This window comes from Lytechinus variegatus, chromosome 7 (assembly GCF_018143015.1).
Source record: "Lytechinus variegatus isolate NC3 chromosome 7, Lvar_3.0, whole genome shotgun sequence".
NCBI lineage: Eukaryota > Metazoa > Echinodermata > Echinoidea > Temnopleuroida > Toxopneustidae > Lytechinus > Lytechinus variegatus.
In genome coordinates, this window is record NC_054746.1 from 39,122,510 (window position 1) to 39,137,089 (window position 14,580).

The 14,580-nt window shown below is 32.2% G+C and overlaps 1 protein-coding gene across 5 annotated transcripts in view; it reads right to left on the reverse strand.

The window, feature by feature from the left end:
* Nucleotides 1–14,580, reverse strand: part of LOC121419247 (regulator of G-protein signaling 7-like) — a 71,177-nt gene that overhangs the window by 43,398 nt on the left and 13,199 nt on the right. For 4 of the 5 annotated variants that reach the window (XM_041613625.1, XM_041613628.1, XM_041613629.1 and 1 more), the window contains exons 2-6: nt 14,286–14,382; nt 12,806–12,865; nt 12,152–12,310; nt 1,402–1,466; nt 44–120 (exon numbers count right to left, since the gene is read on the reverse strand). In XM_041613625.1, the coding sequence (XP_041469559.1) occupies nt 44–120; nt 1,402–1,466; nt 12,152–12,310; nt 12,806–12,865; nt 14,286–14,382 (458 nt within the window). The remainder of the gene's footprint in view (nt 1–43; nt 121–1,401; nt 1,467–12,151; nt 12,311–12,805; nt 12,866–14,285; nt 14,383–14,580) is intronic. The other variant, XM_041613627.1, reaches the window with a different exon arrangement.

Here is a 14,580-nt window from a genome sequence, read left to right on the forward strand (position 1 = left end):
AAAAAATCAAAGTAATGAGAAATTTAATGACAGTAACACTTACTTTGCTTGTGCTTCTGCTTGCATGAAAATGAATTCCCATTTTCTGGAAAACATTCGCTGCAGTTTGGCCAGATTTTCCTTAATGAGGAAAGAAAAAAAAACAGCTCTGTAACAACTAATTCTAATTACAAAATAAAATGTTACTCTGAAAAAGAAGATAAACACAATATGAATAATTACTGACATGAATTATTGTTACACATGCAAAATATATATTGTAAGTAAAAACCACTACTTAACACCGAAATGCAAGCTTTGTGAATTTTTATCGCTTACCAGCTGAGAATTTGAAGAAAAGCTCCAATTAACGAGCTTTGAAAAGTTGCTTTCTTGCAGATTTTCACCAGCCTAAAGGCTGTGATGCCAGTTGTGTCAGAAGTGTTGTGATTCCATAGCATTGCACACAGATAAACAGGGTGATATTTCTGCTTTTCAGATTACGCATCTTATTTTCTTCACTTCTATCAGATAGAGATATTATAAATATCTTTTCCTGAAAACTTTGAATTTATGAAATATACAGCATTGGACCAGTTTTTGTTATATTTCTTTACCTGCTTATTTGGTGCAGCTTACAATTCTATCTGCTTTGAAATTATATGCAACAGTCTTTCCTGACATAGCAAATTTGGCCCAATGAGAGCCGCCTAACAATGAAATCACAAAAAAAATTGAAGTATTGAAGTTTTTCTTATGAAAAATACTAGCTGTCTCCCGGTGAATATGTATAAAACTTTTGTTGCACTAGCTTATGTATTTCCCATTTATTAATTTCATATTTAGCTTTGGTATGGGTCATTAACTGAGGGCCCATTTTGTCCATAATCATTTATGGGTGTCATACACTCTAAAAATATTGGTTAAAAATGCTCCATAAGGGTAATTATGTGTCCAAACAACATTGGGCGTTTCTTTTGGGCATATTTTGTTTATCCAGCGTGATTACAATTTTTCCGAATCTAAAGTAATTGCTGCTTATTTTTTAACCTTACTGGACAATATGCTTCCCGCATTGGGTAAAATAATGCCCCAAATTGGTTGGACACATAATTACCCTTGTGGCGTTTCAATTTTACCCAATTTTTTTTTTATAGCTTATGAAAGTATAGGTTTAATTTTTTTTTTTTTGGGGGGGTGTTGACTCAGTATTTTCCATTTGTGCTCATTCGTACTTATTTTGTTTATTCATTTTATATCATAATATTTGTGATCTTGATTATGGTAATAGTAAAAATAAATCAAGAAAATTTCAGACAGTTTTCATGTTATGAAAAACAGCAGTGTATCTACTTGTTCCACTAAAATGGCTTAGAAATAGATAAAAAATTGTACTATCAAATACTTGTAGACTATACTTACTGCTTCATAATCTGCCAGTTCTAGCCTTGATTTGTTTTGCATAGTTCGTTTGCACAAGTATACCGCTGTAATAATAAAGAAAACAAATTAATAATCACATTTACAAATAATAATTGAACTCCCATTAAAAAACTTAGATAAACATGCAATGATAGAACTATGGCAGAGAAATGATATACACACTGATTAGAAAGCATGACTACATGAACCCTTATAGAGCTGTGTATTATTATTATTACCAATTTTGTTTAATTACCACCTCTGCAATACAAAAATTACATATAATTTAATACAGATAACTTTTAAGTAGCTTCTGGCATGACAAACACATACTTTTCTCTTTTCCATCTCTTTTGATCTCTCTTTCTCTACTATCTAATTGTTGTTATTGTGTTTTATTTTGTTTTTATGCATTGCCCTTGATATTTTTCTAGCTGTTAATAGATGCTTTGACAAAGCAAAAATATAATCCATCCATATTCATATTTGCATATTTTGATGAAATATTTCAACATTGTCTACATTCATGTTGTGATAGTAATCATATTGGTATTAAAGTCTTAATTCATTTGTTGAATTAAAGTATGAAAGTAAATGAAATATATCAAGACAAATCCCATACACACCCACACATTCACATTTTGCAAAGCTATGGATGAGCTCACATCTATAAAAGAATCTAGCTTTGGGTAGCATATTCATAGCAGAATATTACCTCATTAAAACAGGAAATATGAATGAATTTTCATTTACTGAGAAAGATCATTTTTAAAATCTTATTTTCTATGATTTTTTTTTGTAAGATTTGAAGGAAAAACAATGAGTAACCTTTGACATGAAAATACAAAAAATCAAAGATACACTTTTATCCTATTTGTTCACAATGTGACATGACTTTGCCAGCGAAATGAATGTTTCTATGAAAACAACAAATGATTTCATGATTATTGTTATGTAAAATAACAACCTTGCCATTCTAATTCAAATACATTCAATATAAACATATTATGTACAGTTATATCCATCTCAAAATGAAGTTTACATTATTATGTCTAAAATCTGATATATCTTTAAACTTGAGGTCACCTAAACCATTTGCATTTTGGAGAAAATTCCATGAAGCTTACTAAAAGATGTAAAATTTTATACAATATTGATTGCATTATTGGTCTTCAGTTTGCAACATTCCTGTAAGAATGAAAAATATCTTAATTTGTTTCAATTCTTTAAAACATTCTATACTGTATTCAAATATCAACTGCATGTATATATTATTACAATATCATGTATTCTGTCAATAGTATGTACAGTATGTTATAGACAGATTTATTGTAATTTTAACCAAGTAATGTTTGCAATAAAACATCTTGACTCTTAATATATATGCATGGTGTAAAATCCTGTACAATGGTATTAGATTATTAAATGCTCTTAATGGTAATCTTAACCCCCCCCCCCTTCAAACCATATATACTAATTTACACAAATGATGGTAGAGGGTGCTGGTTTTCTTTGTGTGTGCATGTGTGTGTAGGTGTGGGGTATGAAATATAGTTAATACACGTGGCAAGATAGAAAATTCATGTAAAACATCATATCAACATTTGTGACACAAAATACTAGTAAATATAACATAAATTGGTGGTAAACTTCATATTCCAGCTTATATTAATTTATGAATGAACCCCTAAGATTATTTTAACGTTATATTTGTTCATCTGCAAAGGATCACGACTGTCTTAAAGGACATAAGAATATCAGAAAATGAAATGGTCTAATGTGATTTAAAAATTTAACTAGCAAAATAGATATAATGTATGAAAATTAAAAAAATATATATGTCATTATTATGACAGTACCAATAAGCATTTTCTTTCAGAATAAAACTTTGAAATGCAAGCATTGGAAATCATGTTCATAACTATACAGGGGTTTTTCCCCCTTGAATTGTCCTTGATGTCTAAAAGTTTACCCATTTGGTAACTGTTATTTTAATGATAATTACTTCTTAAATGTTCCAGAGACAACTACTACCACTAGTAATGACAATCACATTTGCTAAATAATATGCTATTTTATTTCAAACAGTAATCAAACAGTATTTTTAGGTTTTGTAGTTCCCAAATGTGTAATGCACAACAACAACTACTACTACCATGACTACTACTACTACTACTACTACTATTACTACTACTACTACTACTACTACTACTACTACTACTACTACTACTACTACTACTACTACTGCTACTGTTGCTACTAATACTACTTCTAATTCTACTGTACAACTACTTATACTATTGCTACTACTTCTACTACTACTACTACTACCTCTTGGTTCTATTACCACTTCTATTCCTATAAATGTTCTATCTACTATTTCTTCTTATTCATTTTCTGCTTTTACATCTACTTATTCTTCTGATGTAACTAGTATAAACCTTGTCTACTATTACTAATGCAATTCCTAAGCACTATATTCCTTCAACCTAGACACTGAAGAGAAAGCCTCTGAATTAAGCCTAGACAGCCAGTGTATTTGTAAAACCTTACATAAATTACAACCTTGTACTGAGAAAATTGATGTTGGTGTCAGAATGAGAATTTAACAACTGTACAGATGATAACTGTGCTAACGATTTATAAACTAGCCTAAGATGACGTAGAGCTTGAATTGAAAATTAATTAAAATGCAGTACTGTGGTACCCTATGAGGGAGCTTGGAAGGTGGCAGAAATTAATTTGCTACTTTAGTTTGCCCATGGGAGAGATATATAGGTTTAGGGCTTTCTCTCAATGTTATATATAATAATAAGTTTTCCCTAGGAAGATTTTAACATAGTTTTATTAAATTGATACTGTGGATCTCCTTCAGAGACCAGTAACAACGACATTCACTTTTACTAATCAAACCAGAAAAAAAATCTCAAACATTTATATTCATTCCTCAAATGTTATATTTTATCATAAAACATAATCTTAAAAAGATTAAACTATCTGATTGTGAAATCATTAAGTGAACCATGCATGCAATTTACTGAAGAGTGCCTTGCATATGCCATTTTTTAGAAAAATCTGACTTATCTATAATAAATCAGGTATTCATAGAATCATCTATCTAGAAATGTTCAAGCATGTACGCAAAGGTGTACACTCTACACATTCAATACCCATTTTTTTTTAATGTGAAGCTCTGTCATTTGTAAATATGCCGAGATATGTTGAAACTCCTGTTTTTAAATGAAGAATAAGTATAGGACTTTTGCATCTGAATTTTCCTATAGAGTGGTTGTTTTGATATATGATGCAGTTGCATCTGAAATGGTTCCATTTGCAATTATTGTATACTATATATTGTATCGTTCGATGATATACCAGTGTATCTGAAAGCTGACCATGTTATAGGCCTGCATGTATGAAACCTGTACTGTCCAAAAGATTTCTATTTTTTAAAGGAGTACAATTAGCATAAACTCATAAACTGAAAGCCCTATATATTAAATACAGAACTTGTAACTATGAAATATTAATATAAATTATTTTCTAAATTTTTGATATTGCAACCAAATGGTATTGACGCTCAAATATAAACTGCCTTAAAAGTTTGAGCAGCATTTCATGAGGGACCAAAAGAAATAACTAAATGTCTTAATGACTGTATCTATGATTTTTACAAAAGAAATTGAAATTGTGTTTTTATAAATTCTTGAACAAAAGTTCTAGTTACATTCTGGTATTACTTTCAAAATGCTGCATTTTATAACATTCTTCCTACAAACAGAACCTTTTTTTTCAATGGATTGCTCTTAGTTTGTACCAGCCATACAGGGAAATATATTTATTGAGTCAGTTTGCCTGCTGACTTTGTTAGGACACATGGTGACCATACAGACCTGCATGTACACAGAGCTTCAAATAGCTTTCATATGGTTATGAATTCAATCACCTACAATCAAAGGTGTATATAAAGAATGGAGATGAAGAGGAGAGTATGGATAGTAGCTAGATGCTTGTTACTACTTTCATCTAAGCCCTAGTGTAGTCTAATCAGCATGCATGCATTATACCCGACTGTCATAAAAAAAAAATGCCTTGAGGTTCTTCTGCTAGCTGGATGGCTAGCTTGATCACTTCCTGCATGCATGAATTTAGTCATGAAAGCAAAGGTCTCTGGTTTTAAACTGAAGTCAAGTCAACTGACATCCTAGCTTAGGCTGATGTTTAACTTAGCTCCAATTTTTGACACTGACATTCTTGATAAAGCATATTACTCGAGTGATATTATATCATATGGAAATATACCATTATATTCAGATACACATTCATACCAAATATTGTTATGGCATCTGTAAAGCTTGAGTTTGATATTTGTTTTTTCAATTCCCTGTTTTTCATAATAAGGGTGTAGTCAATGCTATTCACTTAATTGATCATGGAATAAAAAGTCAACAATCTGTGCAATAATTAAGTTTGTTTTCAATGTGTGTTTTGCGTCATTAAAATTACCATGAACAAAATGACACAACATCCTGTCAACAAAAAACACAATGTTACATATCTAATGAACCCAGTGTTATTCAAAAGCCTAGTTGGCTAAAGCTTTGTCTAAGATATTGAATAATATACTCAAGTACACTAATATGCCAGTCTTAGAGAAGTGTAGTAGCTGTTTAATTTTTTTTCATCTGTAAAAATTAAATATTCCATTCTGAGATATCTAGCACTACTATGCTTTATTTTATTTTAAAACAAGGGCCATTTGAGCACTCATCTTCCAAATTTAGTGATTGAACATCAGAAAGTTATTAATTATACCGTGATGAAATTTGCAGCATATTAAATACATTGAGAGAGGTCTAAAAGAAAAAAAATGAAGAAATTTTTTATTTTCATTGGGCATCCAATCAAATTAAATATTCATGTAACATCACAAGATTCATCAGATAAAACACTTTGTTTTTCAAATCATTCACTTGTATCATAAATGTTTTAGAGCAATGACCTGCAGTGTAGGAGGATTTACCAAAACTTTCGCACTTTGCCTTTATTTTTGTGTATCATTTTTGTAAAATGAAGAATGGAAATTTTCACTATGATCAAAAGTGAAAGTGACAAAAGCTATACTTAACACATAGTTACAAGCTTTGTGCATTTTCACCACTTAACAGCTGAGTTATTGCTTATGAATATCCCCAATTATCAGGATTTAAAATCTTGTGCTTTTCATTCACCTCAAGCCGACAACTTCATGTTGAATTAGAAGCACTGTGTTTCCATAAGTTTGTACACATAAAAACTGGGTTAATTTTCCTCTTTATACATTATGCATTTCATTTTCTTAACTTCAATCACTTAACGATATCACAAATATCTTTTCCTGCAAGCTTGAATTTTTGAAATCTACAACTTAGGAATACTTCATGCCATATTTTATTTCTCACTCATTTTGTGCAGCTTTCCTATTCTATTAGCATTCAGATTATGTGTAACAATTTTTCCTGACATAGCAATTTAGGCCCAATAAGAGTAAAACAATTAAATCACTACAAACCTAATTAATGGAAAGTTGAAGGTTTTGATCCTTGTCAGTGTCATCTTCTACTGCAAATTGAAAAATATTGAGTTCATATCCAAAAAGCAGAAAAATCCCCCATTTTTTCTGTGTAAAAACCTAGAGAACCATAGAGCTTTCTAACACAACCTGATATCATGGTCTTGAGGCCTGTGAAAAGCACAAGAAAGCCAATTGTTGAAACCTGTTTAAAATTATCATTCTTAAGCAAAATACTAAACTGTCAAGCAGTCAATATGCATAAAACTTACACTGATGAAATATGTAGTTTGTATGTATTTCCCATTCGTTAAATTCACTTTTATTATTATTTTTTTGGCATCACCTGTGCCTGGGAGGCAAAAAGCGAACTGAATCACTATGACCCGCAGGTCTCTCCTCCCGACATAACTGATTGGGGGGAATGCAGGTGGACCACTACACCGGGGTTTCCCCTACTCTTATACGAATAGTGCAGTGGGTTCTTAACATGCAAAGGTGGTGACTCTCCTCTACACAGGGCCTCCATTTAACGTCCTATCCGAGGGATGTTTTTTTTTCCATTGTAACATAGCCTGCATCTATGAAACATGGGAGAGACGTTTACACACAACGCACTGGCTTCAGTCATCCGCCCGGGGTGAACTCGAACCCACGATCTTTGGTTCGATGGGCAGATGCGTTACCGACTGAGCCAACACCACTCTCTTTAGGTCCAGTATGGGTCTTTAAAGGGGGTAAAGCAAAATATTTTGAACTTCTGAAGGTTTCCATGGCAAAGAAGAGTAGTGTAGTAGGTTTCACGGAACACTATGTATCTTTCTAGGGCAAATGTTGGTCCCAAACTTGACGTTTCAACAAGTGTGTTTTTTGCCCTAGAAAGATACATAGTGTTCTGTGAAACCTACTATACAATATTTGTCTATATATCTAATATGTAACTCTGGTAAGTTGAAAAAACAACCTTCCATTGAACTTATATTTTCACCATACAAAGGTTTAACCTAGAATTAAAACATTGCCCTAGAAAGATACAGTGTTCTGTGAATCCTGCTATATAATATTTTTTATATATGTAATATGTAACTCTGGTAAGTTGAAAAAAACAACAACCTTTCGTTGAACTTATATTTTCAACATACAAAGGTTTAACCTTGAATAAAACACAAACATGAAATGAACATAAAGAAAATCATAAGTTTCCTCCTTATTGATACAACATTTTTCCTTCAAATGTCAGTGTGTTGTTTTTTAATGGTCTGTATTAAAAGCAAATCCTATGATTCATATCGAAAAAATGCGATATTTTTCAATGTTCTTTCAAGTATGTTGACATTGATGCTTTGATTATCACATCCTCATATACTGTTTATCATACACAACTAAACCAGTAATACAAAAATTATCAATGCTTAATGTTTTCTCACACCACTTTACCTATCTCAGCATATTCTTTTTCCCCCAAAGGTGCTCGGGAGATGCAATTACTAATCTTATAAACCATGAATTTGCTCTTTGTTGCAAGTGGATTGTGAAATGTGATGTAAAATGCTCAGTTTCTTGTTGCAAGTGGATTGTGAGATGTGATGTAAAATGCTCAGTTTCTTGTTGCAAGTGGATTGTGAGATGTGATGTAAAATGCTCAGTTTCAGATCCAACTCTTTGTGTGAGTATATTCTTTCCCAATTTAATTGGTAAAAAAAAGTATAGCATGATGATAGCCAAACTTTAACCAGATTTCTCGGGTAGCAGATGTAGGACAAAATAAACAATATACTTAACAGCTCTGCTTCACAAACAAGCACTGCATCTGTAGCTTTATTCTTATTCAATTCAGCTGGTCATTGATAAACATGTCATATCCAATGATACACCCTATCCTCTAAATTACCCTTTTCTTACATTTTCTTAACCCTGGACTATTAACCCCATACCCTCCTTATCCCGGTTCCATCATTTTTTCATTTTTGCAAGGTCCAGATTTTCTGCCTAATCTTAACATCGTATATTTGAAAACTGCTCTTCCATTGTAATGACTAACAGGATCATAAAATTCAATTTTTGTATTTGGCCATTACCACACATGATTTTTTTTCAATGTAAAATCTGCATGTAAAGAGAATTTTTTTTATGAAAGCCCAATTCACAACTAGAAATAGCATGATGAACATCCCTTGAATCATAAGCCGGCAGGCAGTTACTCCTTCATATAACAAGATATAACTTTGTGTGTAACAGTTGTGCACCTGTTAGGATAAGGGCTTCAAACAAATAAAACAAACCACAGGGATGTGGCTGCCTGACATACATGAAATTCCAGGCATGCTTACATACATTATTTCATTTAACCCACCTCCTGAGCAGCTTTATGATTTAATGGCCATATAATGACGCAAAAAATAGATTTGCATGTACACGGTACGGATATAGTAACAATGCAAAGAGTTCATGAAAAGCTGTGGGGTGCGCTTTATATGTTGCATGTACATCAAAACAAAGCATATATCTTCAAAGTAGTGTGGTATGAAGGCAAACTCTGGAATAAAGCAACCTGAAGATCAAATTTTTTAATGTGTATTTCTTCTACTTTTCTCCCCTCTCTGCTTCCAATTATAATAGTAAATAATAATAATAGTTACATTACTTTACATAGCGCTTCCTATGTTGGTTTCCAAGTGCTTTACATTGTAATTATTATTACCCCAGTCTTAGGATCCACCACTGTTCCATACATAAAGTGCACCACCTCCACTCCCTCGTTCATGTTCATGGAAATGCTACTTTTAAAATATAAATTTTATAGATATCTGTAAAAAGCAGCATAGTTCCCGGCATTGAATTCATTCATTCAATTGCAGATATCATCATGGGTCAGTCAATTTTTTTGTATGTTGCTTCTTTTTTTCAATTATTAATTTGCATTTACTTTATTGATGGTGCCCTAATGAAACATATATTATCCAATGGCAGTACCAGAAAGGCATTCTGTGGGACATGACGTGTACAAATTTGTGAAGAAACTTTTGCAATTTCTAAAGTGAAATTGAATGATTTGGTAGTATACTTATGGTGAATTTTGTGTAAATTTTCAGTATAAAAAAGGTAAGTTCTGAAAATATATGGGAGGAACTGCCCCCTACACCCCCCACTGTTTACCACCGTGTGTCACCCTAATATTCCACATTTATTACACATATGCGCTTAGTAGTGTACGTCAGTAATTACTAAATAAATGAAGTATTAACATTTATAAACAGGTTAAAGGTAAATATCTGACTACTACCTTCATAACACATTATCATGAGAAGCTGTTTATCCAATGCAAACATTACATCATCTTCCTTCTGTAAGTTCACAGGTACTACAATATTTTTTAAATGTATTTGTTTATCAAATTGAATAAAAATCATTTTGAAAAATTGCTGGGGTCTTTTATCAACTATAAGTCAAGACTTTCTGTTAGATGTAAGTATGCCCTAGCATGAAAGAAAGTGAGCCATGGTACATGGTATAATAGGCTCAATGTTTGTGTAGAGTATTTTGATGAGTGGTTGAGGCCAATAATGCATTATTAATGATGTGCAATCAACCCGATAGCCATCAGAAGATAAGTTCAAATACCTAAACCCAATACCACTAACTATACCTATCATCAGATAACTAATCTATAATAGGTTTTTCATCAGATAGAGGGTCACTCAGCATAATGGTTTTGTATCAGGCTATAACAAGCAGTCAGAAGTTTGGGGGTATGAACAAAAGCATATCAAGATAAGATATTAAGTTGTAAGAGATAACTCTAAAACATGTTCTAAATTTCAGTCTAGCACTGCTAAAGAAATACTGAATACTGTAGCCTGTGCATACTATTGATACAAGCAAAAGATCTTGAGGTTCTTCCCCCACCCCACCCTTTATGCATGGGCTGTCCATCACAGAGCACAAGACTATTTTACCTGTATAATCTCTCAAATCAAACAGAGTAATCTGCTTGACTGACAGAATTAGCTACAGTCACTACCAGTAGAAATCTATAGAGAAGTGTATCTCATGACATACATCTCATACATTGGCAGTAATAAGTCAAAACATTATGCAGAAAAAGAAGTTTATATTTGAAGATTGCATGAAGCTAAAACATGTCATAAACCCCTACAAAAGAGCATTTTGCTGATAAAGGGCCCCCATCATTCAATAAATAAAATATATAAATATATATAAACCAAAAACCCAAGACATCTTGAATTCATCACAACTGTGTCAATATAAAGTATTAAAGTGTTTCACAGAAAAAACTCAAATAGAGAACTATTGATGATTTATCAGAACTTAATCACAGTTCAGACAAAGGACTCACATTATTAAAGCTTAGACTCCATTCTTTAATAGATTTGATGATGCCTCATTGAGTACAAACAATGTGAAGAAAGGAGACAAAACAGTCACTTTGATGACTGTACCTAAATTTCAAAATAATGTCTAAAAAGTTTAATATAGGATCTTCAATTTGATTCTTCAACAAAAGTAAATGGTCAAGAACTAACAAAATTGTTTTTGTTGAAAATATTTATTTCCATAATTTCATAAATGCATTTTCACAGATTCCCTACAATAGCTATCACATGACAAAGACTTCATGCATGTTTGATGTATCCTTCCTTCAAATTTGTTATACTCATTTGTGAATAAAGAATCCTCTGATTTACACCATATAAAAGAGGAGACCTCTACAACAATAGGTCATTCATCTATTATATTAATGATTAAGTTATGATAAATTATTGATAACCCATGGGTTTGGGTCTTTTTTTTAAAGCCCAATGTATGAAACACACCATTCAAAAAAGAACATGAATATACCAGTATGATATAGAAACTCAGTAATTTACGAATGCATAAAGGAAATCTCTTTGACCCAACTCAACACAAACAAACCTCTCAAGTTATAATGGGAAGAAAAGGGTCTGATTGGGTCATAGGATGTTATCAGGAAATATCACATTAGATTTCCATGGTGATTTTGGAACATCTTCCTTTTATCTCATTTAAAACGGATATGCTACTTCTGTTTTTTTTTATCTTCCAGTTACACGATGCAGGATTCCAGAAGTGATATCAATCAATATCATAAACATGCCTTTATTCATGTAACTTCTCATGTGTATAATTCTGACTGGAATAGGGGGGCTATGAACTTACCATAATCTGTGTTTTCCGGTTCCCAACAATTTGAGGGCCAGAAGTAAGGTGTTTGAAACCTATAGAATGTGTTGTCATCCTTCAGTGTAAGCACATGATCCGTAATGGGGAAGAAATAGCCATGAGCTGCTAGCAATGACCCTAAATGTATTGAGTTCGCTAGAACAAAAAAAAACCACAGAAAACCTAGTTATTTAAATTCTTATATAAATATGTGTGCAACATTATCGTTCATGCAAAATTATGTTACATATAAATTTGTCAAATGAATATCATGATTACTGCAATGAAATATATACAATTCATCTACATTTTATAGTAAAATAATGGGACTAACTCCCCTTCACTGGCAAGTATCAATACAATCATAATTTAGAAAAACATCCTACTCCTAACACCGAAAGTTTTATATTTGAAATATAAATTAAAATGAAAGTAGTTCGATTGGAGGTTGAAATTTTTTAAGGCAAATTCCCAGAATGACAAGTACTTAATGCTTCAAAACTAAAGAATTTTTTTTTATCAACAATAACAGATTTATAGTAGTGCAAAACAGGTAGCCTCTACTAATTACTTTGGCAATAAATGCAATTAGCATCTGATAGATGTGGCATGTATCTTGCAATCTATTTAAATGTATATTACTTGACAAACCTGTGGTATTACCTTGATCAATATCTAACGTCTTCATCAACCATTGAACCAGATCAGCTCCTGCACATGAGAGACAAAGACAGAGATATGGATGAAAGAGACAGGGGGAAAATAGGATGGGGACGAGGGAGACAGAGATGTGGCGGGCAAAAGAGAATCAAACAGGGAAATAGGAAAGAGAGAGAGAAAAAAAAGATGGGGAAATACGGAGGAAGGATTTATGAGTAAATATATGTATGAGGGATATATTTTTTTTTGAAGGTACAAAATGTAAATAATAATAGAGGGGGGAAGTAATGGGTGTAAGTGAGAGGGTTTATTTGGTGTATGTGAGAGAAAGGGATTCGGGGAATGAGACAATAGAAGATGTGATAGATAAATTGAGGAAAGGTGGCAAGAAAGATTCAGAATTGGGAGGCAATAGAATAAAAGGCATCTAATAGCCACTAAATTTCACCCTTATTCATTAATAAGCATGCACGTGCTGGTTTTTTATTATTATTTCTGGGGGTTATGAATACATTTTTTGGGGGGTGATGTCTATAACAATATAAAACTATATAAAGATTGATTTAGAAAATTTAGCTACATGCAGCTTATAACAAACTTTATCAAGTATTTTATATTCTTCATCATCATCATCATAGAGATAAGATATAAGGATAATAATTCACTTTAGCTGTTTAATCAACTGAGACAGATTGTGAAATATGAACAAAGCAAGATGGCATTACATGCTGCAAACTCATTATCTCATGATTACAATGCTTAACTCTTTAATATGATGTACACAATTACATTTCCAAGGAGCTCTCCAAGAATAAACTGACCCAGGTATCTAATAAAACAATCAACATATTTTGCAAGTGTTAACATGAGGTTTAACCCATTGTGTTGAAACAATAAAATACCTTTGATTATTTCTAGATGTAGGAAACCATCAAAATACTTGTTGTTGTTTTCTTTATTTATGACCAAGTTCAATTTGAACCTAAAAAGACTCATTGTGAAAGAAAATATTGGTACAAGTCCCAATTCCCTTTCCTTTCTCCTGTTCACCAATTCCAGTCTTGTAATGTTAATTCATACATACACCATAAATCTGAAAAAAAAACATCTTAGAAATAAAGGAACCTTGAAATAGATAGTGAATATGAGTATTTTCTTTCACTCTTGTAAATTATCAGGATTTGGGATAGGATGTACATGACTTGGTTTCTATGAGACAAGCTCATTAGAATAGATCAAGAAGCATTGCTACTAAAAAAATTACATTCTGTATCAGATTATTGCACTCAATGATACTACATACACAGGGGTGGATCCAGGATTTTCCAAAGGGGGGGGGGGGTGGGCAAGCAAAAAAAGGTCTTTTTTACATTTATAATTGTAATTTTGCTTCTCCCCCTGGATCCGTGCCTTTACATGTACATATAGTGGTTAAATGGAACTGATAGTTATAAATGTAGGGTTATCTTACCTGTAAAAACACTAGGAACTTTAGACATGAAACTTTTAACAGTCCGGACAGGTACACCATTCTTCTCATCTTGCATTCGCTGAATCAATTTCTCAATCTGCAAAAAGTAATACCAAATACAGAATGGAGACAATGAATATAGTGAATGTTTATGTATCAAATCAAATATGCATGGGCCCTTACAATACACACAGACAAGAACAAATCTTAGATGTATATTTTCAGGATAAAATTAAAATTTTACATTATTAAGGCTGATCTATTCAATTTACATCCTGGTCTTCCACTTTATTAT